At 39.0% G+C, this 25,991-nt stretch overlaps 1 protein-coding gene across 2 annotated transcripts in view; it reads right to left on the bottom strand.

Moving 5' to 3' along the window:
- The window catches only part of CLPX (caseinolytic mitochondrial matrix peptidase chaperone subunit X), a 49,361-nt gene extending 23,795 nt beyond the window's left edge, over positions 1-25,566 (bottom strand). Inside the window, exons 1-3 of one of the 2 annotated variants that reach the window (XM_041744130.1) lie at positions 25,272-25,566; positions 13,007-13,167; positions 7,081-7,198 (exon numbers count right to left, since the gene is read on the bottom strand). In XM_041744130.1, coding sequence (XP_041600064.1) covers positions 7,081-7,198; positions 13,007-13,167; positions 25,272-25,350 — 358 coding nt within the window. In that variant the 5' untranslated portion in view covers positions 25,351-25,566. Of the gene's footprint in view, positions 1-7,080; positions 7,199-8,770; positions 8,981-13,006; positions 13,168-25,271 lie in introns of those variants that run through there. The other variant, XM_041744128.1, reaches the window with a different exon arrangement.
- Positions 25,567-25,991: the final 425 nt, after the last annotated feature.

Below are 25,991 nucleotides of genomic sequence, written 5' to 3'. Positions count from 1 at the left end.
ATACATTTTTGTGTTACCTTTGTGTAATATAACTAGATGGGTAAAATTGCAAAGAAAAATAATTTTTAAAACTATGAGAATCTCCAAAGAGGCACAGACACCGCAATGTTTATAGCAGCAATGTCCACAAACATGTAAAGAGCCCAGATGTTTGTCAACAGCTGAATGGATAAAGAAGATGTGGTATACACACGCACAAAGGAATATTACTCAGCCATCAAAAAGAACGAAATCTTGCCATTTGCACGACCTTGACAGATCTAGAAGATATTATGCCAAGCAAAATATGTCGATCAAAGAAAGACAATTATCATATGATCTCACTCATGGGGAATTTAAGAAACAAAACAGAGGATCATGGGGGAAGAGATGAAAAAATAAAACAACCAAATCAGAGAGGGAGACAAACCATAAGAAACTTTTAACCATAGGAAACAAATTGGGGGTAACTGGAGGGGTGAGGGGTGGAGGATGGGATAACTGGGTGATGGACATTAAGGAGGACACTTGATGGAATGATCACTGGGTTTTTTTTTTTTTTTTATCAGTGGGTGTTGTATGCAACTGATGAATCACTGAATTCAACCTCTGAAACAAATAATATACTATATGTTAATTAAATTGAATTTAAATTTAAAAAATTAAAAAAAAAAAAGTGAGAATCTCTCTCCTTTGGGAATATTATAACTACCTATCCAAAGATTACCAGAGGGCAGCCCCGGTGGCTCAGCGGTTTAGCGCCACCTTCAGCCCAGGGTGTGATCCTGGAGACCCGGGATTGAGTCCCACGTCGGGCTCCCTGCACGGAGCCTGTGTCTCTGCCTCTCTCTCTCTCTCTGCCTCTCATGAATAAATAAATAAAATATTAAAAAAAAAAAAAACAAAGATTACCAGAAAAACTGTACTAGTAAGCACACCTAAATCTTCATAAAATAATCTAACTTAAAAAAATAATTCTGTATTTCAAAAATAAATCTAACTCTTAATTCAATCAATTTAATGTTTATGTCTCTATTCTTAAACACAAGATCAATCAAAAATACATTCTGAATAAATTCTAGCAGCAACTTTTAAGCTAAAAGAGAGATCATCCATGTTTTCTATGTCCTGATCACCTGCAAATGCCTACCTAAAGAAAAAGACCAAGCTATTCCAAGCACCTTTGATTCACACAAGCCTCAATACATTATCAGCATTCCCCACCTACGGGAAAGACAGTCAATGCCTTAACTTTATAAAGAACTGTCACCTTACGGCTGTTACTGATGGTAAGCAAGGCAAGGATTAAAGGGCAGAGAGAAGCCTCTGATCTAGTTCAAGCTGAACGACAGGATTATCTATCTGGCCTGAGAACACAAGAACAAAATATTTCTCTAAAGAAATTAGGTCAAAGGGAAAGAGGCTCAACACCAACAAATCACATCCCTCTTTGCTTATGTAGAAGAGTTGCTTACATTGTACTGGAATATCACAATACCATTTTCACAATGAAACATATCAACATATACCCAAATTCAATTTTATTTATAAAAATGCTATTTTAGAAAAAAAATACTACAAGCACTGCAATGCTTATTTTTTTACTCCTAAAGACAAGTGGCAAAATCTAATTTTGTTAAATTATCAGGGGATAATTAAACTACTTTCCTTTAAATGATTATTACAAGTATATTTCTTTATATACAGAATGCTAATTTAATCCCAGTAAACATGCTTGTATAGTATGCCAATGATAGACTACCTCAGTAAAAACCTTCTCAGATTTGATTAAAGTTCTTCAGAGCCCAACATAAAATCTCAAAACCAAACAGAAAGTTTAACTCCTATTGTATAAGACATGTTAAGTACAGTAAGCCTTCAAAAAGTATTATATGCATAAGAAACAGCTACAGGTTCTACCTTAAAAAGTGGGGAGACTATTCATGTTTGAATAAACTATTTAGAAAGGCAAGAGAAAACTAAAGAACAGTATATATTAGTCCCTATAATAAAAAATTTCTTGGGACACCTGGGTGGCTCAGTGGTTTAGTGCCTGCCTTCAGCCTGGGCTGTGATCCTGGAGTCTCGGAATCGGGTCCCACACTGGGCTCTCTGCATGGAGCCTGCTTCTCCCTCTGCCTGTGTTTCTGCCTCTCTCTGTGTGTGTCTCATGAATAAATAAATAGAATCTTAAAAAAAAAAAATCTTAGATAGGAGTGCCTGGGTGGCTCAATTGGTTAAGCATCCAACTCTTGATTTCACCTCGGGTCATGATCTCAGGGTCATGACATGCTAAGCATGGAGCCTGCTTAAGATTCTCTCTCTCTCTCTCTCTCTCTCTCTCTCTAAGCTCTCTAAAGAGAAAAAAAATTCCTTAGATATTATTTCAATTTCTGAGGATTTCTGATGCATTCATAATGCTACCTATAAAAATGGTATTTTATTTCTTTTCTTTTTTTTCTTTTAATTTTTATTTATTTATGAGAGACAAGGAGAGAGAGAGCGGCAGAGACATAGGCAGAGAGAGGCAGGCTCCATGCAGGAACCCGACATGGGACTTGATCGTGGAACTCCAGGATCACACCCTGGGCCAAGGGCAGGCGCTCAACCACTGAGCCACCCAGGTGTCCCTGGCATTTTATTTCAAAAAAGTCAAAAGTAATAGCACTGTAAGAGAACATAAAAATCATGACAAATATACTTGTGAGATGGGAATATATATAGCAAGGTCCATGAGCTTATAGTTTTACACTTCACAACGATCCTCATTCATTTACAAGGTCTCATTTTAACAGCACAGGAGAATAGCTGCAACACAAATCACAAGAGCCCACAAAGCCTAAAATATATACTTGGCCTTTCTAAGTAAGTTTGTTGGCTCCTGCTATACAGTATTTAAAAGGAAAGAACTACCCACAGAATGAGAGAAAATATTTAAGTAATATGTCAGGGACGCCTGGGTGGCTCAGAAGTTGAGTGTCTGCCTTAGGCTCAGAGTATTATCCTGAAGTCCTGGGATCAATACCCGTGCCTGTGACTCTGCCTCTGTGTGTGTGTGTGTGTGTGTGTGTGTGTGTGTCTCTCAAGAATAAATAAATAAAATCATTAATAAATAAAGAAAATGTCTGAAAATTAATTAATTAATTAAATCATATGTCTGGATAAAGGTCTAGTATTCAGAATATATAAAGAACTTTGTATAACTCAACAAAAAAAGACAACTTAATTTAAAAATGGATAAAGGAGTTGAAGTCTTTTCTCGAAAGAAGATATACAAATGGCCAATAAGCCCATGAAAAAATGCTTAACACCTTTAGTCATTGGGAAATGTAAATCAGAATCACAATGAGATACCACTTAACATCCCTATGATGGTTACAACAAAAAAGTGTTAAAGAATGTGTGGGGAAATTAGAACCCTTAAGCATTGCTAGTCAAGTTGTCAAATGGCACAGCCTCTGTGGTAAATAGTTTGGTAGTTCGGGATCCCTGGGTGGCGCAGCGGTTTGGCGCCTGCCTTTGGCCCAGGGCGCGATCCTGGAGACCCGGGATCGAATCCCACGTCGGGCTCCCGGTGCATGGAGCCTGCTTCGCCCTCTGCCTATGTCTCTGCCTCTCTTTCTCTCTGTGACTATCATAAATAAATAAAAAATTAAAAAAAAAAGAAAGAAATACATCTTTAAAAAAAATCTATAAAAAAAAATAGTTTGGTAGTTCCTTAAAAAGCTAAATAAACGGGACGCCTGGGTGGCTCAGCAGTTGGACACTTGTCTTCGGTTCAGGTCGTGATCCTGGGATCTGGGATCGAGTTCCACCCACATTGGGCTCCCTGCATGGAGCCTGCTTCTCCTTCTGCCTATGTCTCTGCCTCTGTGTCTTTCATGAACAAATAAATAAAAATCTTAAGAAAAAAAAAGCTAAATAAACGTGAGTTACCATTTCACCCAGCAATTCTATTCCTAAGCATATGCCAGAGAAGTAAAAACATGTACACACACAAACTGGTTTTCATAACAGCAGAAACAATTCAAATGTCCATCAATGATGAATGGATAAACAAGGAATACTATCAGCCATAAAAAGTAATGAAATACTGATATATAATACAACGCAGATGAACCTTGAAAACATGCTAGGTGAAAGAAGCCAGACATAAAATGCTACATATTATACGATTCTATTTATTTATATGAAGTACTCAGAATAGACAAATCCATAGAGACAGCAAGTAGGTTTATGGTTGCCAGGGACAGGGATGCCAGGGAGAAGGGGTGGAAAGGGACTCCTTAAGGGGGATGGGGCTTCTCTTTGAGGTGAAAAAAAATGTTCTGGAATGAACAATTTAATGAATATACTAAAAACCCCTGAAGCGTACACATTAAAAGGAAAGGACTAGACTCGTATGTCTTAACATACGTATCTCCTAAAACACTGCTGAGGTAGGAAAAAAAAATCTATAAAAACATGAAAATGATACCAGTTATGCTTCTTAAAAGTTACACGTTTGATGAAGATATATTACAGAAATATATCTTTACAAAGTTCTACCTTTTTTTTTTTTTTTAAGATTTTATTTATTTATTCATGAGAGACCCAGAGAGAGAGGCAGAGACACAGGCAGAGGGAGAAGCAGGCTCCATGCAGGGAGCCAGATGTGGGACTCAATCCCAGGACCCCAGGATTACGCCCCAGGCCGAAGGCAGGCTCTAAACCACTGAGCTACCCAGACGGCCCTCTACTTTTTTATAAAGGGGGGGTACACACATATATTCATCAGGCAATTAAAAACAATTTAAAATGACAAAAAAGTGGACAATTATCTAAACAGTCTGTTCATAAAAGAACTATAAGTGATCAAAAAGTACATAAAAAGATGTTTATGAACCAATAACCAAATAAACAGATTCAAACAAAATGAATAACCCGAGATTCAACAAACTCTTGAATTTCCAGTAAGCAGACACAGAAGATCCTCAGCATTCAAAAGAGATGCATTCTGAAGAGACTTGTATTATGGGTCCGCAAAAATCAAGACAGGAGGGCCTTGTCTCACTGTTGAGGTCCTATCACTCCTATGCAGTAAAATTCCAGAGGACAGGACAATGTCATGTTTATCTGTGTTTATTTTCTAAGCCTAGCAGTGGCTGTCTCACAGATGTTTGCTTACTAAACAATATGTAAGTATCTACTACTCTTTTACTTTTTTTGTCCCCATTCTCTACTCCCATATTCCTCTCCTCAATTAGAATTCCTAAAAGAAACCATCTCAGCCTTGAGTAGATTATATAACATTAGAATTAGTGTTGTCCACACCTCATCTTATTGTTAAACATACATATTCTGGAATACCACCCAAAATCTACAGAATCTCATATCTGGTGAAGAGAATCTATATGTTGAACAACAACCCTCAGTGATTAATAGGACCTGGCAAGTTTTGAAAATACTGTGTGGGAAGCCCAGGTGGCTCAGCGGTTTAGTGCCACCTTCAGCCCAGGGTATGATCCAGGAGACCCGGGATCAAGTCCCACTTCGGGCTCCCTGCATGGAGCCTGCTTCTCCCTCTGCCTGTGTCTCTACCTCTCTGTCTCTCTCTTTCTCTCTCTGTGTCTCTCATGAATAAATAAAATCTTAAAAAAAAAAAAAAAAGAACAAAAGAAAAAAAATACTGTGTAAAATAAAAAATAAATGTAATCTCAACAAGAGCTACTTTATCCTAAAGAATTCCAGTTGCTAAAAATGTACAGGATAGGAACTTCCAAATAGCAAATCTTCATAGCACTGTGTCCATGGATGAGTTATTTAAACTTGATAAATCTTAGCTTATAAATTGAGGATATTCTCCATCCTGACAAAAATAAGATTGTGAGAATAAAACTGTATATACTGGCGTTTATTAAATATTAGTTTCTTTCCTTTTCTACTATAAAGGATTACTCTCTAAGTCTACAAAGATTGAAATCTTTCTCTAAGGAAAAGATAAAATTCTTGATTAAAATGTTTCTACAAAAAAAAAAAAGTTACTATGACACTGCCATCATGAATTAAGCAATTCTCAGACCTTTTAGCAATTTTATTATTTCACACAAAATTTGTTAATACCAAATATTATTCAGAAGTTACATTATCTAGCTCTACCATTTTCATTTTATGTTGCAACCAAATTAGTATTCATTCAAAGTGATTCTTCTCTTTGACCTCTTTCCAGGCAACAATGTTAAGAGAATCTCAAACATTCCACCTACAGAATGGAACTGCTTTAAAAGGTCTTTCCAAAAGTGTAAAAACATGCTACAACATAACAATGCTTTTTCATACAGTGGCCAATTAATATCAATGAAAAATGTGAAACTGTAACTGAAATCCCAATGATTTGGATTAGAATATAGAGAATCTTCTCCAGCTAATCACAAGAAACTGAAACTTCTGCCAAACCTCACCACTGACTTTTTCACAGTTTGACTATATAGTAACTGACATGTAGTAAGTACAATGTAATTTACTCTGGAATCATTACCATTAACTCTAATCATGTAGGAAAGGAGTTATCTGATTCATGAAACAAAAGATTTACAGTAGCATCTGTATTCCAGGGAGAGGTACTCACATTAACAGCAAAAAACAGGACTGCTGATTTCTCCCTGCTCTTAGTGTCTGAATCATTAATAATCATCATACTTTCTAGAATTGAGGGCTTTCCTCCTGTTGTTACTTAGAGAGGATAAATACCTTAATATATGAAAGACTGTCCATTCCAGCTGTATGAGATGCTCAACAGTTATTCAAAGAATACAGTTAATGAATACAGAATAAATAAGCCTTCATTCTCCTACAGCTCAACTGTTACATCAAAGAACACTCGCAAAATCAAAATTTGAAATAAACACACACAAAATAAAGAAGGAAATAGTCTTCTTATATTACTTTTTATGCCACCGTGCAAAGAATTACCAGTCCAGGGGATGTTTAGTATTTGGTGAACATAAGACTGAATCATGTAAGTTCAGAAAGAACATATATCTCTATATATATATATTTCTATGCAGCCTATGATTTATAGAAAAGGTAGAGAAAAAGAACAACAGAAGAAGTAATACTTACACACAAAGGTCTCTACATGAGTGCACAAGTCGCCACACTTAGGACACCTCAGTTGGTTTCCACCTTTCCCTGAATTCCCAGAGCCTGATTTTTTACTGCTTCCCTCACTTGTTGATTTCTAATGTTAGTAAAGGAGAAAAAGAGAGAGTGTCAATTATTACTTTCAGGCAACCATTTTATATGTAACAAATATAAGCAAGATAGGTTGTAATTAATCTGACAATTTTTATAATTTCTTTTTTAAAATTATTTATTTATTTATTCATAGAGAGACAGAGAGACAGAGAGAGAGAGAGAGAGAGGCAGAGACACAGGCAGAGGGAGAAGCAGGCTCCATGCGGGGAGCCCGATGTGGGACTCAATCCCGGGTCTCAAGGATCACGCCCTAGGCTGCAGGTGGTGCTAAACCGCTGCACCACCGGGGCTTCCCAATTTCTATAATTTCTAGAATGGAATTATTAGTATAATTTACATCTCTAGTATCACTGGTATCAAAAGATCTATTTACCACAAAAATAAAATCAGTTCTAGTAAACACATATATTTTACATGTATTCCTTCCTCACATAGTATGAGTTTGTGTAATCAAGTGTTCTTTCCATGACTCAATAAACACTAGGAAAAAAAGTTACTACAGGTAAAATACATTTCAATGAAACTGAATCAGGACTTACTATCATGACAAAAAAGTGACTCATAATTTTTCTTGAATCTAACTTTTCTCATCTCTAAAATTTTACCTACTTTAGAGAGTCACTATTAGGATCGAGTGTGAATAGGAAAGCACCTAACATTTTGTCTTGCATATAACATTAACTCAAGTCTTAGTAAAATTCACATATTAAAAGAAACTGGTAATAATTCACTGACCCAATACAATCACCAATCATCTACTTGGTAGCTACAGAGTAGTCCAACATTAAGTCACTGAGATACCAAAACTTTTTAAGTAAAGAATGAAGTGGGGTTTATACTATCATGTATTGTTAAGAGTTTTGTGTTGGGGCACCTGGGTCCTTTGGCCCAGGGCGTGATCCCAGAGTCCCAGGATCAAGTCCCGCATCGGGCTCCCTGCATGAAGCCTCCTTCTACCTCTGCCTGTGTCTCTGCCTCTCTGTGTGTGTGTGTCTCTCATGACTAAATAAACAAACAAAATCTTAAAAAAAAAAAAAGGGTTGTGTGAAAGCAGAAATGATGGCTATTCCTAATTCAATCTACAGAGTGCTGACTGCATAGATAATTTAACGTAGCTTCTTTATTACTTTGTGGAGTGTTACAAATCTTAACTACTGCTGACTAAGTGCAATGCTTATAAAACTATTTTATGGTTGAAACTAAAAGTAAAATTATATAAACTTCTTCCTATCATTTTATATATTTCACATTTCCTACAGAAAACATATAAGCCAGGGATGCCTGGGTGGCTCAGTGGTTGAGCCTCTGCCTTCAGCTCAGGGCTCACATGATCCTGGGGTCCCGGAGTTGAGTCCCACATTGGGCTCCCTGCATGGAGCCTACTTCTCCCTCTGCCTGTGTCTCTCTGCCTCTCTCTGTATCTCTCATGAATAAATAAATAAAATCTTAAAAAAAAAAAAAAGAAAACGTATAAACTGATACAGAATACTATTATTACATTTAATTGCCTGAAGGAACTCAAATATGTATATAAATGCCAATAAAGATAAAATACCTTATTTCCATCTCCAGAGCCATCTTTACTTATGCCATCTTTTGATGCAAAGTATGCTGGTGTTTCTGTAAAGGTTCTAAAGGGAGCTCTTCGTAGAATCTGAGTTTCAAAGGTCCCGAGCCTTCCTAAAACGGGTATATGAATGCGGCCACAAGAGATACCTGGAAATATGATGAAATTTATTAGTCTATACATCAATTATTAACATCCCTTCAATAAATTCCCTGAAAACAAAAATTACTTAAGTATAAAGGAGACTGAAAAAGCTACAGTTTTCACAGCAGTAATAACAAAAGAGTAGAGAAAATAGTGACACAATCGGAGGCAAAGTCCCCATAAAAATAGGCCGGACATGGGCCTCTTACAGATTCCAGGTACATAAAGATGTTTCTTTCTGGGCTTGTTGTTTGGAAGTGAAGAAAGACCACCCAGGTTATAACAATGAGTGGCTCTGAAAGTGTGAGAGATAAGCAGTTCAACATCTGCCTCACCCCTAGGGGGAAAAGGCTATTTACATCCTATTCCTATTCTTACAGTATTTCTACCAATGAAAATAAGCAAACTCTTATCTGTCTCCTTGACTCTTTGGGGGGTAATATCCTAGAGAATGGAAACAAACTTCAAATATTCTTTAAAAAGTTAAGCATGTGGGGATCCCTGGGTGGCTCAGCGGTTTAGCGTCTGCCTTTGGCCCAGGGCGCGATACTGGAGTCCCGGAATCGAGTCCCACATCGGGCTCCCGGCGTGGGCCTGCTTCTCCCTCCTCTTGTGTCTCTGCCTCTCTCTCTCTATGTCTATCATAAATAAATAAATCTTAAAAAAAAAAAAAAAAGTTAAGCATGTTCATTAAAACACACGTTTTAATGAAACACTTCAATCCTATAAAAAAACGTAATTCAGTAAATACTATGTAACAGCTATCCTGCCTTCAAACATTTTAACCTTTTACTATATTTGAAGTTAAAATTATTAAAAAGGGTACAGGTTAATCGCTGACTTCTGTGGCAAAAACTTTTTCCGTAAAGGACCAGTATAGTAAATATTTTCAGCTTTCTCAGCTATGTAGTTTCAGTTCCTTTTTTTTTTTTTTAATTTTTTTTTATTTATGATAGTCACAGAGAGAGAGAGAGAGAGAGAGAGGCAGAGACACAGGCAGAGGGAGAAGCAGGCTCCATGCACCGGGAGTCCGATATGGGATTCAATCCCAGGTCTCCAGGATTGCGCCCTGGGCCAAAGGCAGGCGCCAAACCGCTGCGCCACCCAGGGATCCCCTGTAGTTTCAGTTCCAACTATTTTGTAACATGAAAACAATATGCAAACAAATGGGTGTGGCCAGATTTGGTCTATGGGATCACTGTTAGCTAACCCCTGGTTTTTCTCATATAAATACAAAATAAACCCCTAAATAAATTATAGTCAATGGCAAAAAGCCACACTGCATACTATAAGGCAGCATTTCCCAAGTTGGTCTTTAAAAGAGTGTTCCCTACACAAGAAAACCCAGTGGTCTTAGGTTAAATAAAATTCCACAGATTTCAGTATTGAGTATGGTAGAGCTACTCACAACCCTGCATAAGCTAATGTACAACGTACATTAATGAATCCTAATGAATTGCCAAAGGAAGTTTCCCAGCAGTGTATCAGAGTGCTGTTAGCACGTAATAACAAAAAGGGGGTAAAGGGGTTAAAATTAATACTTAAATAAATTTAAGAAACTGATTTTATCTCCCTCATTTTATTCCCTGCAAAATTCTCAACTCAGGCTTAAAATTTTTATTTCTGTACCTGTTAGGGCTTTTCAGAGATCATGCACATATGTATATATTGTACCCAAACACAAAAACTGGTTTAAAGTTACATCCTTCCAGGGGCACCTGGGACTGGGTCAGCTGATTATGAATTCAACTCTGGATTGTGGCTCAGGGCATGATCTCAGGGTTGTAAGATCGAGCCCTGCACTGGGCTCTGCACTGGGCATTGAGTCTGCTTAAAATTTTCTTTCTCTCCCTCTCCTTTCTGCCCTACCCCACCCCCTCTTAAAAAAATAAAATAAAATAACATCCTTTGAACAATTCAAAAGCAACTGCTTAGTTATATGTGACTTTTAGTTTTTTAAAAATATTTTATTTATTTCAGAGAGAGAGAGAGAGAGAGAGAGAGAGCACATGTGCAAGCACAAGCATGAGCAGGGGGAAGGGCAGAAGGAGAAGCAGACTCCTGATTGAGCAGCCCAGAGGGGGGGGGGCTCCATCCCAGAACCCAGTGAACACGACCTTAGACAAAGGCAGTTGCTTAACCAACTGAGCCACCCAGGCACCCCTAATTGACTTTATTAACTCCAATTTTCCAACATATGTGTGTACCCTGTTAGAACTAGTTTCTTTAGCTATTTATTGCCGGTTCCACAAAATACAAAAATAAAATGATCAAACTTCAGGAAAGATAGATAGATAGATATATATATATATATATATATATATATATATATATATATATATATATTTTTTTTTTTTTTTTTATGATAGTCACAGAGAGAGAGAGAGAGAGAGAGAGGCAGAGACACAGGCAGAGGGAGAAGCAGGCTCCATGCACTGGGAGCCTGATGTGGGATTCGATCCCGGGTCTCCAGGATCGCGCCCCGGGCCAAAGGCAGGCGCCAAACCGCTGCGCCACCCAGGGATCCCAGGAAAGATATAAATAAATATTCTCATCTCTATATAAATTCAAAAACAACACTAAAAAAGGATTAAGATTTATAACATATTGGTCCCTAATCCATAGACTATAATGTTTTGCTTAATACTAATAAACTTGAATAATAATATTAAAAAATTACATTTGATATTTTTCTTCTAAGTGACGTTTTCAAAAGAATTTCAAATTTTCTCAAGTGTAACAATTCCAATTTTATTTTTTGCAGTAAATGATGGCCATTACTCTCATTAGACTGAGACTTAAGGTAGTTCATGAATTTTAAGCTAAACATTAATATTTTTCAAAGGATATAATATGGCTTAAAGACTCTGTCAGGGCAGCCCGGGTGGCTCAGTGGTTCAGTGCAGACTTCAGCCCAGGGCCTGATTCTGGAGACCTGGATTGAGTTCCACGTCAGGCCCCCTACATGGAGCCCTTTCTCCTTTAGCCTGTGTCTCTATCTCTCTGTGTCTCTCATGAATAAATAAATAAAATATTTAAAAAAATTTTTTAAAGATGTATTTATTTATTTATTCATAGAGATGCAGAGAGAGAGGCAGAGAATCTAACTTTTCTCATCTCTAAAATTTTACCTACTTTAGAGAGTCACTATTAGGATCGAGTGTGAATAGGAAAGCACCTAACATTTTGTCTTGCATATAACATTAACTCAAGTCTTAGTAAAATTCACATATTAAAAGAAACTGGTAATAATTCACTGACCCAATACAATCACCAATCATCTACTTGGTAGCTACAGAGTAGTCCAACATTAAGTCACTGAGATACCAAAACTTTTTAAGTAAAGAATGAAGTGGGGTTTATACTATCATGTATTGTTAAGAGTTTTGTGTTGGGGCACCTGGGTCCTTTGGCCCAGGGCGTGATCCCAGAGTCCCAGGATCAAGTCCCGCATCGGGCTCCCTGCATGAAGCCTCCTTCTACCTCTGCCTGTGTCTCTGCCTCTCTGTGTGTGTGTGTCTCTCATGACTAAATAAACAAACAAAATCTTAAAAAAAAAAAAAGGGTTGTGTGAAAGCAGAAATGATGGCTATTCCTAATTCAATCTACAGAGTGCTGACTGCATAGATAATTTAACGTAGCTTCTTTATTACTTTGTGGAGTGTTACAAATCTTAACTACTGCTGACTAAGTGCAATGCTTATAAAACTATTTTATGGTTGAAACTAAAAGTAAAATTATATAAACTTCTTCCTATCATTTTATATATTTCACATTTCCTACAGAAAACATATAAGCCAGGGATGCCTGGGTGGCTCAGTGGTTGAGCCTCTGCCTTCAGCTCAGGGCTCACATGATCCTGGGGTCCCGGAGTTGAGTCCCACATTGGGCTCCCTGCATGGAGCCTACTTCTCCCTCTGCCTGTGTCTCTCTGCCTCTCTCTGTATCTCTCATGAATAAATAAATAAAATCTTAAAAAAAAAAAAAGAAAACGTATAAACTGATACAGAATACTATTATTACATTTAATTGCCTGAAGGAACTCAAATATGTATATAAATGCCAATAAAGATAAAATACCTTATTTCCATCTCCAGAGCCATCTTTACTTATGCCATCTTTTGATGCAAAGTATGCTGGTGTTTCTGTAAAGGTTCTAAAGGGAGCTCTTCGTAGAATCTGAGTTTCAAAGGTCCCGAGCCTTCCTAAAACGGGTATATGAATGCGGCCACAAGAGATACCTGGAAATATGATGAAATTTATTAGTCTATACATCAATTATTAACATCCCTTCAATAAATTCCCTGAAAACAAAAATTACTTAAGTATAAAGGAGACTGAAAAAGCTACAGTTTTCACAGCAGTAATAACAAAAGAGTAGAGAAAATAGTGACACAATCGGAGGCAAAGTCCCCATAAAAATAGGCCGGACATGGGCCTCTTACAGATTCCAGGTACATAAAGATGTTTCTTTCTGGGCTTGTTGTTTGGAAGTGAAGAAAGACCACCCAGGTTATAACAATGAGTGGCTCTGAAAGTGTGAGAGATAAGCAGTTCAACATCTGCCTCACCCCTAGGGGGAAAAGGCTATTTACATCCTATTCCTATTCTTACAGTATTTCTACCAATGAAAATAAGCAAACTCTTATCTGTCTCCTTGACTCTTTGGGGGGTAATATCCTAGAGAATGGAAACAAACTTCAAATATTCTTTAAAAAGTTAAGCATGTGGGGATCCCTGGGTGGCTCAGCGGTTTAGCGTCTGCCTTTGGCCCAGGGCGCGATACTGGAGTCCCGGAATCGAGTCCCACATCGGGCTCCCGGCGTGGGCCTGCTTCTCCCTCCTCTTGTGTCTCTGCCTCTCTCTCTCTATGTCTATCATAAATAAATAAATCTTAAAAAAAAAAAAAAAAGTTAAGCATGTTCATTAAAACACACGTTTTAATGAAACACTTCAATCCTATAAAAAAACGTAATTCAGTAAATACTATGTAACAGCTATCCTGCCTTCAAACATTTTAACCTTTTACTATATTTGAAGTTAAAATTATTAAAAAGGGTACAGGTTAATCGCTGACTTCTGTGGCAAAAACTTTTTCCGTAAAGGACCAGTATAGTAAATATTTTCAGCTTTCTCAGCTATGTAGTTTCAGTTCCTTTTTTTTTTTTTTTAATTTTTTTTTATTTATGATAGTCACAGAGAGAGAGAGAGAGAGAGAGAGGCAGAGACACAGGCAGAGGGAGAAGCAGGCTCCATGCACCGGGAGTCCGATATGGGATTCAATCCCAGGTCTCCAGGATTGCGCCCTGGGCCAAAGGCAGGCGCCAAACCGCTGCGCCACCCAGGGATCCCCTGTAGTTTCAGTTCCAACTATTTTGTAACATGAAAACAATATGCAAACAAATGGGTGTGGCCAGATTTGGTCTATGGGATCACTGTTAGCTAACCCCTGGTTTTTCTCATATAAATACAAAATAAACCCCTAAATAAATTATAGTCAATGGCAAAAAGCCACACTGCATACTATAAGGCAGCATTTCCCAAGTTGGTCTTTAAAAGAGTGTTCCCTACACAAGAAAACCCAGTGGTCTTAGGTTAAATAAAATTCCACAGATTTCAGTATTGAGTATGGTAGAGCTACTCACAACCCTGCATAAGCTAATGTACAACGTACATTAATGAATCCTAATGAATTGCCAAAGGAAGTTTCCCAGCAGTGTATCAGAGTGCTGTTAGCACGTAATAACAAAAAGGGGGTAAAGGGGTTAAAATTAATACTTAAATAAATTTAAGAAACTGATTTTATCTCCCTCATTTTATTCCCTGCAAAATTCTCAACTCAGGCTTAAAATTTTTATTTCTGTACCTGTTAGGGCTTTTCAGAGATCATGCACATATGTATATATTGTACCCAAACACAAAAACTGGTTTAAAGTTACATCCTTCCAGGGGCACCTGGGACTGGGTCAGCTGATTATGAATTCAACTCTGGATTGTGGCTCAGGGCATGATCTCAGGGTTGTAAGATCGAGCCCTGCACTGGGCTCTGCACTGGGCATTGAGTCTGCTTAAAATTTTCTTTCTCTCCCTCTCCTTTCTGCCCTACCCCACCCCCTCTTAAAAAAATAAAATAAAATAACATCCTTTGAACAATTCAAAAGCAACTGCTTAGTTATATGTGACTTTTAGTTTTTTAAAAATATTTTATTTATTTCAGAGAGAGAGAGAGAGAGAGAGAGCGCGCACATGTGCAAGCACAAGCATGAGCAGAGGGAAGGGCAGAAGGAGAAGCAGACTCCTGATTGAGCAGCCCAGATGGGGGGGGGCTCCATCCCAGAACCCAGTGAACACGACCTTAGACAAAGGCAGTTGCTTAACCAACTGAGCCACCCAGGCACCCCTAATTGACTTTATTAACTCCAATTTTCCAACATATGTGTGTACCCTGTTAGAACTAGTTTCTTTAGCTATTTATTGCCGGTTCCACAAAATACAAAAATAAAATGATCAAACTTCAGGAAAGATAGATAGATAGATAGATAGATAGATAGATAGATAGATATATTTTTTTTTTTTTATGATAGTCACAGAGAGAGAGAGAGAGAGAGAGGCAGAGACACAGGCAGAGGGAGAAGCAGGCTCCATGCACTGGGAGCCTGATGTGGGATTCGATCCCGGGTCTCCAGGATCGCGCCCCGGGCCAAAGGCAGGCGCCAAACCGCTGCGCCACCCAGGGATCCCAGGAAAGATATAAATAAATATTCTCATCTCTATATAAATTCAAAAACAACACTAAAAAAGGATTAAGATTTATAACATATTGGTCCCTAATCCATAGACTATAATGTTTTGCTTAATACTAATAAACTTGAATAATAATATTAAAAAATTACATTTGATATTTTTCTTCTAAGTGACGTTTTCAAAAGAATTTCAAATTTTCTCAAGTGTAACAATTCCAATTTTATTTTTTGCAGTAAATGATGGCCATTACTCTCATTAGACTGAGACTTAAGGTAGTTCATGAATTTTAAGCTAAACATTAATATTTTTCAAAGGATATAATATGGCTTAAAGACTCTGTCAGGGCAGCCCGGGTGGCTCAGTGGTTCAGTGCAGACTTCAGCCCAGGGCCTGATTCTGGAGACCTGGGATTGAGTTCCACGTCAGGCCCCCTACATGGAGCCCTTTCTCCTTTAGCCTGTGTCTCTATCTCTCTGTGTCTCTCATGAATAAATAAATAAAATATTTAAAAAAATTTTTTTAAAGATGTATTTATTTATTTATTCATAGAGATGCAGAGAGAGAGGCAGAGACTCTCTGAAGGCAGAGAATAAATAAAATCTTAAAAAAAATTTAAGAGAAAAATTATGAACATGACCCTTTTATTTATTTTTATTTTTTTATTTATTCATGAGATACATAGGGAGAGAGGCAGAGACATAGATAGAGGGAGAAGCAGGCTCCCTGCAGGAAGCCTGATGTGGGACTTGATCCTAGACCCCAGGATCATGCCCTGAACCAAAGGCAGATGCTCAACTGCTGAGCCACCCAGGCATCCCTGAACATGATCCTTTTAAAGTCTATAGACTTCTGAATAGAAAATAGAATAGAAAAAAAAGTCCTTCGCCTTAAATAACTTATCAAGTAACATATGAAACCAATGCGATCATAGTTACCACAGAAAATACTACCTGAAAAACATGTTCATGTCATTTAAACTTCTAAATTTAAGAATTTCTCTGCTAGCCCTGATACAGTTTTAACATTCTATAATCTATGGGCTGGCTGTACCAACAAGGTGCCATAAATACTAATACTATAATACTAAGTACTATTTCAAACTTGAGCATGCACCACAATTAATTGGAGAGCTTGTTAAAAATGAAACAGATTGCAAGGGCTATTTCCTGGTTCTGACTCAGAAGGTTTGAAGTGGGACCCCAGAACATATTTCTAATAAACTGCCAGATTATACTGATGTTAGTCTGGGGACCACACATTTTTAATTTTTTTAAAGATTTATTTTAGAGAGGAAGAGCAAGAGAGAGAAAGTGTGCACACAAGCTGGGTCGGGGGCAGAGGGAGAGACAGAATCTCAAGCTGACTCCCCGCTGAGCATGGAATCCCATGCAGGGTTCCATCTATAACCCTGAGATTGTGACTAGAGCCAAAAGCAAGAGTTGGCTGCTCAACAACTGAGTCAGCCAGGTGCCCTTGGGAACCCCACTTTTTAAAACACAGTACTGGTCAGTTTAAAAGATTAGTCACTTACCAATCTTATAAAATCTTCACAAAAATCACTGTAGTCATCTAATCAGGAGGCTGTTTTTTTTTTTTTTTTTTTAAGATTTATTTATTTTTTCATGAGAGAGAGGCAGAGACACAGGCAGAGGGAGAAGCAGGCTCCCTGTGGGGAGCTCAATGTGGGACTCCTTCCTTGGACCCAGGATCACGCCACCTGAGCTAAAGGCAATGCTCAATGGCTGAGCCACCCAGGGGTCCCCTAATCAGGAGTTTTAAGCCTTTTTTGTACCATGAACCCCTGTAGGAGTCCGTGAAGCCTACGGATGGACCCCTTCTTAGAATAATCTTTTTAAATGTACAGAACAAAGTACATGACAAAGGAAACCAATCTGAAGTACTTATTAGAATATTTTAAAAATCTGTTTCTTGCCAACATCATACTCAAGGGTGAAAACCTGAGAGCTTTATCCCTAATGTCAGGAAGAAGATAAGGATGTCTAATCTCACCATTTTTATTCAACATAATACTGGAAGTCTTAGCCACTAGCAATTTGACAACATAAAGAAATAGAAGGCATCCAAAATGGTAAAGGAGTAGAACTCTATGTGATAATAAATATAGAAAACTCTGAAGACTGCACCAAAGAAATGAATTCAGTAAAGTCACAGGATACAAAAGCAATGTACAGAAATCTGTTTCATTCCTAAATGGTAAAAAATGAAGCAGCAGAAAGTGAAGTTAAGAAACATCCCATTTAGACAGAACATGAGAGACTCCTAACTCTGGGAAACGAACAAGGGGTGGTGGAAAGAGAGGTGGGTGGGGGTTGGGGGTGACTCGGTGATGGGCGTTGAGGGGGGCACTTGATGGGATGAGCACTGGGTGTTATGCTATATGTTGGCAAATTGAACTCCAATAAAAAAATAAATAAATAAAATAAAAATAAAATAAATAAAATAAAATAAATAAAATAAAATAAAATAAAATAAAATAAAAAGAAACATCCCATTTACAACTGCACCAAAACCAATGAAATATCTAGGAATAAACTTAACCTAAAAGGTGAAAGACCTGTACTCTGAAAATTATAAAACAACGATGAAAGAAATTCAAGATGATGGAAAGACACTCCATGCTCATGGGTTGGAAGAATACTGTCAAAACATCCATACTACCCAAAGCAATCTACAGATTTAATGCAATCCCTATTAAGACACCAACAGCATCTCTCTCATAGCTAGAACAAACAATCCTAAAAGTTATATGGACTCACAAAAGACCCTGAATACCCAAAGTAATCTTAAAAAAGAAAAAGAAAACTGGAGGTATCACAATTCCAGACTGAAAATTATATTACAAAGCTGCAGTAATTAAAACAGTATGATACTGACACAAAAATAGACACATAGATCAGTATAATGGAAAACCCAGAAATAAATCCTCAATTTTATGGTCAATTTACCCTCAACAAAGTAGGAATGAATACACAATGGGAAAAAGACAGTCTCTTAAAAAAAAATGGTGTTGAGAAAATTGGACAGCAACATATGAGGGATTGAAACTGGACCACTTTCTTTCACCATACACAAAAATAAATTCAAAATGTAATTCAAAATTCAAATAAATGTGAGACCTGGGGCAGCCGCAGTGGCCTGGCGGTTCAGCGCCACCTTCAGCCCAGGGCCTGATCCTAGAGATCCGGGATTGAGTCCCACGTCAGGCTCCCTGCATGGAGCCTGCTTCTCCCTCTGCCTGTATCTCTGCCTCTCTCTCTCTCTCTCTGTCATGAATAAATAAAAAAATAAAATCTTTAAAAAAAAAAAAAAGTAAGACCTGAAGCCAGAAAAATCCTTGAGGAGAGCACAAGCAATAATTTCTCTGACATCAGCCATAGCAACATTTCTCTAAATATGTCTCCTGAGGCAAGGGAAATAAAAGCAAAAATAAACTACTGGGATTATATCAAAACAAGAAGTTTCTGCACAGTGAAGGAATCAACAAAACTAAAAGGCAAACCACTAAATAGGAGAAGATATTCACAAATCACATACCAATAAAGGGTCAGTATCAAACAAATAATCCAATTTAAAAATGGGCAGAAGGGGGATCCCTGGGTGGCGCAGCGGTTTAGCGCCTGCCTTTGGCCCAGGGCGCGATCCTGGAGACCCGGGATCGAATCCCACATCGGGCTCCCGGTGCATGGAGCCTGCTTCTCCCTCTGCCTTTGTCTCTGCCTCTCTCTCTTTCTCTCTGTGACTATCATAAATAAATAAATTTAAAAAAAATTTTAAAAAATAAAAATAAAAAAAATAAAAATGGGCAGAAGACATCAACAAACATTTTCCCAAAGACATCTGGATGGCCAACAGACACATGAAAAGATGCTCAATATAAGTCATCATCAGGGAAATACAAATCAAAACTACAATGAGATATCTCACACCTGTCAAAATGGCTAAAATAAAAAAACACAAGAAACAACAAGTGTTGGCATGGATGTGGAGAAAAAGGAACCCTCTTGCATCGTTGGGTGGGAACACAAACTGGTACAACCAGTTGGAAAACAATATGCAGACTCCTAAAAAAATTAAAAATAGAGCTACCCTATGATCCAGTACCCAATACTACTGGGTATTTATGCAAAAAGTGCAAAGACGCTAATTCAAAAGGATACATGCACCCCTATATTTATTGCAGCATTATTTACAATAACCAAACTATGGAAGCAGCCCAAATGTCCAATTACAGATGAATGCACAAAGAAAAGGTAAGATAGATAGATGAACATTATGCAACCATAAAAAAGAATGAAATCTTGCCACTTGCAATGACAAGCATAGACCTAAAGAGTATTAAGCTAAGTGAAATAAGTCAGTCAGATCGTACCATGTGATCTCACTCATATGTGGAATTTAAGAACTAAAACAAAGGAGCAAGGGAAAAAAAAGATAAAGAGACAAATCAAGAAACAGATTCTTAATTATAGAGAACAAACTTGATAGTTACCACCTGGGAAGTAACTAGGAAGACCAGTGAAATATGTGACAGGAATTATAGAGTTCACTTATTTTGGAAAAAAGAACAAAATAAAATAAAATGGGCTTCTCTATAAACAAAATTAAATAATATTTAACAGCTTTTTATTTATAAAATTTATCTTTTAGGGATCCCTGGGTGGCACAGCGGTTTGGCGCCTGCCTTTGGCCCGGGGCGCCATCCTTGAGACCCGGGATCAAATCCCACATCGCGCTCCTGGTGCATGGAGCCTGCTTCTCCCTCCGCGTATGTCTCTGCCTCTCTCTCTCTCTGTATGACTATCATAAGTAAATAAAATTTTTTAAAAAATTATCTTTTAAAGGTCTTATTTATTTATTTGAGAGAGTGTGGGCATGGTTGGGGAGAGAAGAAGCAGACTCCCCACTGAGCAGGAAGCCCAAGGCTGGGCTTGATCCCAGGACCTCCAGATCATGACCTGAGGCGAAGGCAGACCTTTAACCAACTGAGCCATCCAGAGGCTCCTTTAAGAGCTTTTTAAGTAACTATCATGATCTCAAATACTGGAAAGTATAAAAAATATCTTGAGATATGAACTGTAATGTGTTAAGAAAATATTTCTGATTTTACTTGGTAACAAGTCCACAGATATTGCTAATACTACTGTGAGTTGTTGCCTACATTCATAACTGAAGGAAATGCTACATTTCAGTTAATGATCAATGAAAATAAGATTAACAGAACTTCTGAATTCTCTCTCTGGACACTTTGGAGGTCTGTGAACCTCAAGTGAAGAACCCCTATAAAAGTCAAAAAGGGAAGTATTTCTGTAAAGTGTATTTCGAAATAATACTTGGCAGCAACAAGAGAAGACAGTTAAACGCTAAACCATTTACAAAACTTTTGTCATACAAATAAAATATTCTGAGTTTTATAGCGGTTATTTTTAAAAAGAAATACTAGAATAAAGTACATTGATTTTAGGGCTATTAAGAACTAGGACAGAGCACCTGGGTGGCTCAATGGTTGAGCATCTGCCTTCGGCTCAGGTCAGGATCCCGGGATCAAGTCCCACATTGGGCTCCCTACAGGAAGCCTGCTTCTCCTTCTGCTTATGTTTCTGCCTTTGTGTGTCTCTCATGAATAAATAAATAAAATCTTAAAAAAAAAAAAAAGAACTAGGAGAGTAATTTATTCAACTTTTAAATATTTGATTTCCTATATTTAACCTTAAACAAAACATTCCTTAGATTCAGCTTAAAAGATAAACTGATCTTTAAATTTTAGAAATAAAATAAAAAATTTTAATTTATTATCTTTTTGTAGTGACAATACTTAAGTGTATAACAATTGATGATATGGCAACTCAAATTAAATGCTTGCTTAACCACCTGGCCTCTAATGTCAAATAAAAATTGGGGAAAAAAATTCAACAAAAACAATGCCAGCAACTTAGTAGATACTTATTGCTTTTATTGGTCTCAAATTTTCATTTTATGCCCAAGTTATTATTTCCTGAATTCCAAATACTGCTTTAAAATATGTATATTTTTAAAGATTTGAGAGCCTGCACATGCACATACGAGCTTGGAGTGGGGTTGGAGGGCAGAGAGAGATAGAAGGAGAATCTCAAGCCAACTCCTTGCTGAGTGGGGAGTCCAATGCAGGCCTCCAACCTCAGGTTGCCAAGTTATGACCTGAGCCAAAATCAAGAGTCACATACTCAACTGACTAAGCCACCCAGGAACCCCTGAATACATATGAATAAAGAAAAATAACATCAGTCCTATAATAGCTTTCCTCAAATTTAAAAATGTCTGATTAGTTTTCACTAAGGCTAGTCTGCTGGTCTAAAAAGAAATATGCCAGGGATCCCTAGGTGGTTTAGCAGTTTGGCACCTGCCTTCGGCCCAGGGCATGATCCTGGAGTCCTGGGATCGAGTCCCACGTCAGGCTCCCTGCATGGAGTCTGCTTCTCCCTCTGCCTGTGTCTCTGCCTCTCTCTCTCTGTGTCTCTCATGAATAAATAAATAAAATCTTTTTAAAAAATAAATAAATAAAATAAAAATAAATAAGTAAATAAGTAATAAAAAGGAATATGCCAAAAAAATGTTTATTAAGAAATAGTTTGCAATTGCAGAAATAAAGATACTCTATCATTTATTTACTTTGCCTTATTTAATTTATATTTAACAAAAAAGAGAAACTTAAAATCTAGCTAAAAACTGTTAAGGTAGGCCCATTACACAACTATTATGAAAATTATCGGTGCCAACATGTTTGAACATCTTCACATCTTCACTTACACCCTCATGAGGTGACACCCTTTCACTGGACATGGACAGAAAGTAGTGAAAAACCAAGGGAGGTACATGTGGTTCCACAATTCTCACAGCCAAATTCAGATGAAGTACTGTCATTCAGATTTTCAGAATTTTGTAAATGGAGTCAAGCATTTCTAAATGTACATATTTAGAATGCAAACTGTTACGTGTGTGTATAATGTACTTTGCATATACATGTATTAGTATACAAATTGAAAAAGTATCAGCAATTTGGGCAGAAAAAAATATTTAAAATTTCTACTTTACTATAGGTTTCTTTTTCTTTCGTTTATTTATTCATGAGAGACAGAGAGAAGAGAGAGAGAGGCAGACACAGGCAGAGGGAGAAGTAGGATCCATGCCGGGAGCCTGACACAGGACTAGATCCCAGGACTCCAGGATCATGCCCAGAGCTGAAAGCAGAAGCTTAACCGCTGAACCACCCAGGCGTCCCTAGTAAAGGTTTCATATTCAAAGAGAACAGTGAGAAAAAACACATTAAATTGGAAATACATATAAGCCAACCAGGAAAAGAAAACAGATCCAGTATCTAGTATGGCAAGTTACCAAATAATTTTCAAACTACTGTTTAAAAATTTTAAAGTCTAACACAACAAATGGAAATAGAGAATAGTACTATATTTCAAGAGAGCACTGAAATCTCTACTTTTATTTTTACTTCATTGTATAATTTGTTATAAGACTATTTTGATTTTGATTACATTCTTTATTACCTATATTACATTGTTGAGATTCTTAACTCTAGAAGAATAAACTAGCTTAAGTTCAATTCTGAATTTTCTTTCTCTTTTGCCTCTCTTCCTCTTTCCAAATATCCTAAATAAAAATAACCTTTCTGGGGATCCCTGGGTTGTTCAGCAGTTGAGTGCCTGCCTTTGGCCCAGGGCGTGATCCTGAAGTCCCAGGATCAGATCCCACATCCAGCTCCCTGCAAGGAGCCCACTTCTCTCTCTGCCTACGTCTCTGCACCTGTCTCTCTGTGTCTTCCATGAATAAATAAATAAAATGTTTTTAAAAAATTTAAAAAAAAACCCTTTCTGGAGTCTTTTAAAAGTTCTTAAAGAAAATATCTCTATATTGCAGACTAGTGTATACTTTTAGAGTTTCTATTACAGACAATACACAGTTTGTTAATGAAGTCTTGAGTAAGTCTTAAATCAATGTGAAAACCATTTGATGTTTCACTGTCATATAAAAATACTAAATTCTACAAGAATATGAGGTAACATCCTATATTTTAAGCTTCATTTACTCCTTCCCAGTGAAGACAATGGTTCAGTATTTCTGAAAACCTCTGGCAAACTTAGAGCAACAAATATGATAATACCTAAAGCTGTTAATTTGTGTTGCTTCACCTAATGATATATTAAATTTTAAAATCACTGATTGTTCCGTAAAGATGAATTACCACATGCCTCCTATGATTCCATTTAACAATACAACTGACTGGAATGGTTGAAGAGCTTTGTCAAAGACGACTTCTCTGCCCAGAGAGAACACACACACACACACAGACACACACACACACATTTACCCACTTCTGGAAATTATATTATTGTCTGCTTTAGTAGATTTAAACTTGCAGATGAGGACTTGTCCACCACTCTATCTCCAGCACCAAAACAGAGCCCAGCACACAGTAGACCCGCAAGAAAAAGATGTCAAATAAACTTAAAGGTCAAATCCAAGCGTTTTCAACTCAAATTCCTGGAATAAGAACATCTGTTGTTCAGGTTTAACAACGTCTTGGAACAAAATTCACTCCTTTACATTTCTGTTACCACTTTACAAACGCTCCTGCCCACCTTACTTCACTTAATCCCGCTTTGTGAACTCAAATGTCGCAAAATAAACCTTCAGTGAACGGGTCAAGGCATTCATAAAAACCAGGCAAAGGGGGACTTTTCAAAACCTATCCAAGGATCGTTGACAAGCCAAAATAAAACGAATTCATCTAAAAGTGCCTGTAACAGGATCTAGCCTGTCGTCTGATATTCATAGATTTGGGGAAGAGGAAAACGGTTTCTTTTCCGGAATCTATTGGCTGGGATGACACACACACAGCTCCTGATAAACAGAAAGTAAAGGTAAACAAGCGCCACCCCTGAAGACACTCTCTCGGACCGTCAAGTTGGGAAAACCGGCAAACGACTGCGGAGACGTTTAGGGACTTCAGAAACCGTGTCTGCGGGAATCTCCCGCACCACCTCGGCGGCTTCCCTGCGGGCCGCGAGGGCTTCCCGGCGCCGGGAGGGCTGTGAACCCCTGCTCAGGCTCCGGTGCAAGCGGCCGCACAATGACGGTGACAGCGTGGGTGTCGCGCGGCCTGCGTCCGGGACGGCCGGCGCGGCGCCCCGCGGCCCCCGGGGAGCCCCAGCCCTTCCCCCGGCGCCCCGACAGGCCGGAAGGGAATCCGGCCGGGCTCCGGAGAAGCAGCCGCCGCCGGGGCAGGTGGCAGCAGCCGGCGGACCTCCGAGGACACTTCTGAAGGCGAGGAGCATTTCGTGCCTCTTTCGGGGCTCCTGCTAAGCGGCCACATTCCGGCCCCAAAGTCAAGAGGCCTGAATGCGCGCAAGCGGGGGGAGCGCAACGGATTTACTTCAAATTAGAGAAACAGCTGCCCCAGAGGTTGGCAGAGCCCCATCCCACGAGCAAAGCGGGAGGGGGGGTGTCGCACCGGCAGGGTGGGGCAGGCCTCTTGCCCTCCCCGGGATCCCCACCGCCGGCCACTGGCTCAGGTGAGGGACTACTTCGTTACCTCTCTGCGCGGAGGCGAGCGAAGAGGTGATGAGCCGCGCGGCCGCCGCGCCGCAAGTACAGGCGCCGCAGCCGGACATCTCCGCGGGGCCTAGGCCGGGGCTTTGCCCCCCGCTGCCCTCCGGGTCTCGGCGGCCCGACTCCTATTCGCAGGCGCGCTAAATTGGCTCCGGACCGTCCCGCCGGCCCCAGGCTCAGGGCAGAGTTCACCTGCCTGGAAGCCAGGCCTTCGCGCTCTTCGTACCCGACTGCCGTCTACTCTGTAAAGTAGATACTTAAACCCCCTCCCTCCCTCCCCCTCCTCCTCTTCCCCCCCCACCCCCCTCCGCCTACCGGGCCCGGGGAGCGTGCGCGCGCCTGCGTCCTAGGCCTAGGGAGGGGGCGTGGGCACGCGCTGCGTGTACGTGCGTGATACACCGACGAGCGGCGAGGGGAAGGGGGCGGTGACCTGGGCGCCAATGAGCGCGCTACGGCAGGCGTCCAGCCCCAGTTGGGACAACTACAGTTCCCGACATGCAATTCTTCCCGAAAGCGCCTTTATCGTAGCCTCGAAAAGGGTGGTGCGGACGCTCGAGTGATGCATGCCGGGAGTTGTAGTCCCAGACGGTGTTCCAGACGGTCGCAGTAATTCCTGGCCTTTTTCGGTTGGTGGCAGGGAAGGTCAAAGTGTGAGAGTGGTGGCTTAGCCAGCCCCAGCCCCAACCCCTTGGCTGCTGCTACA

The sequence above is a fragment of the Vulpes lagopus genome, chromosome 2 (genome assembly GCF_018345385.1).
Source record: "Vulpes lagopus strain Blue_001 chromosome 2, ASM1834538v1, whole genome shotgun sequence".
In the NCBI taxonomy this organism is placed as follows: domain Eukaryota; kingdom Metazoa; phylum Chordata; class Mammalia; order Carnivora; family Canidae; genus Vulpes; species Vulpes lagopus.
This window is presented reverse-complemented; position numbering and strand designations above follow the sequence as displayed.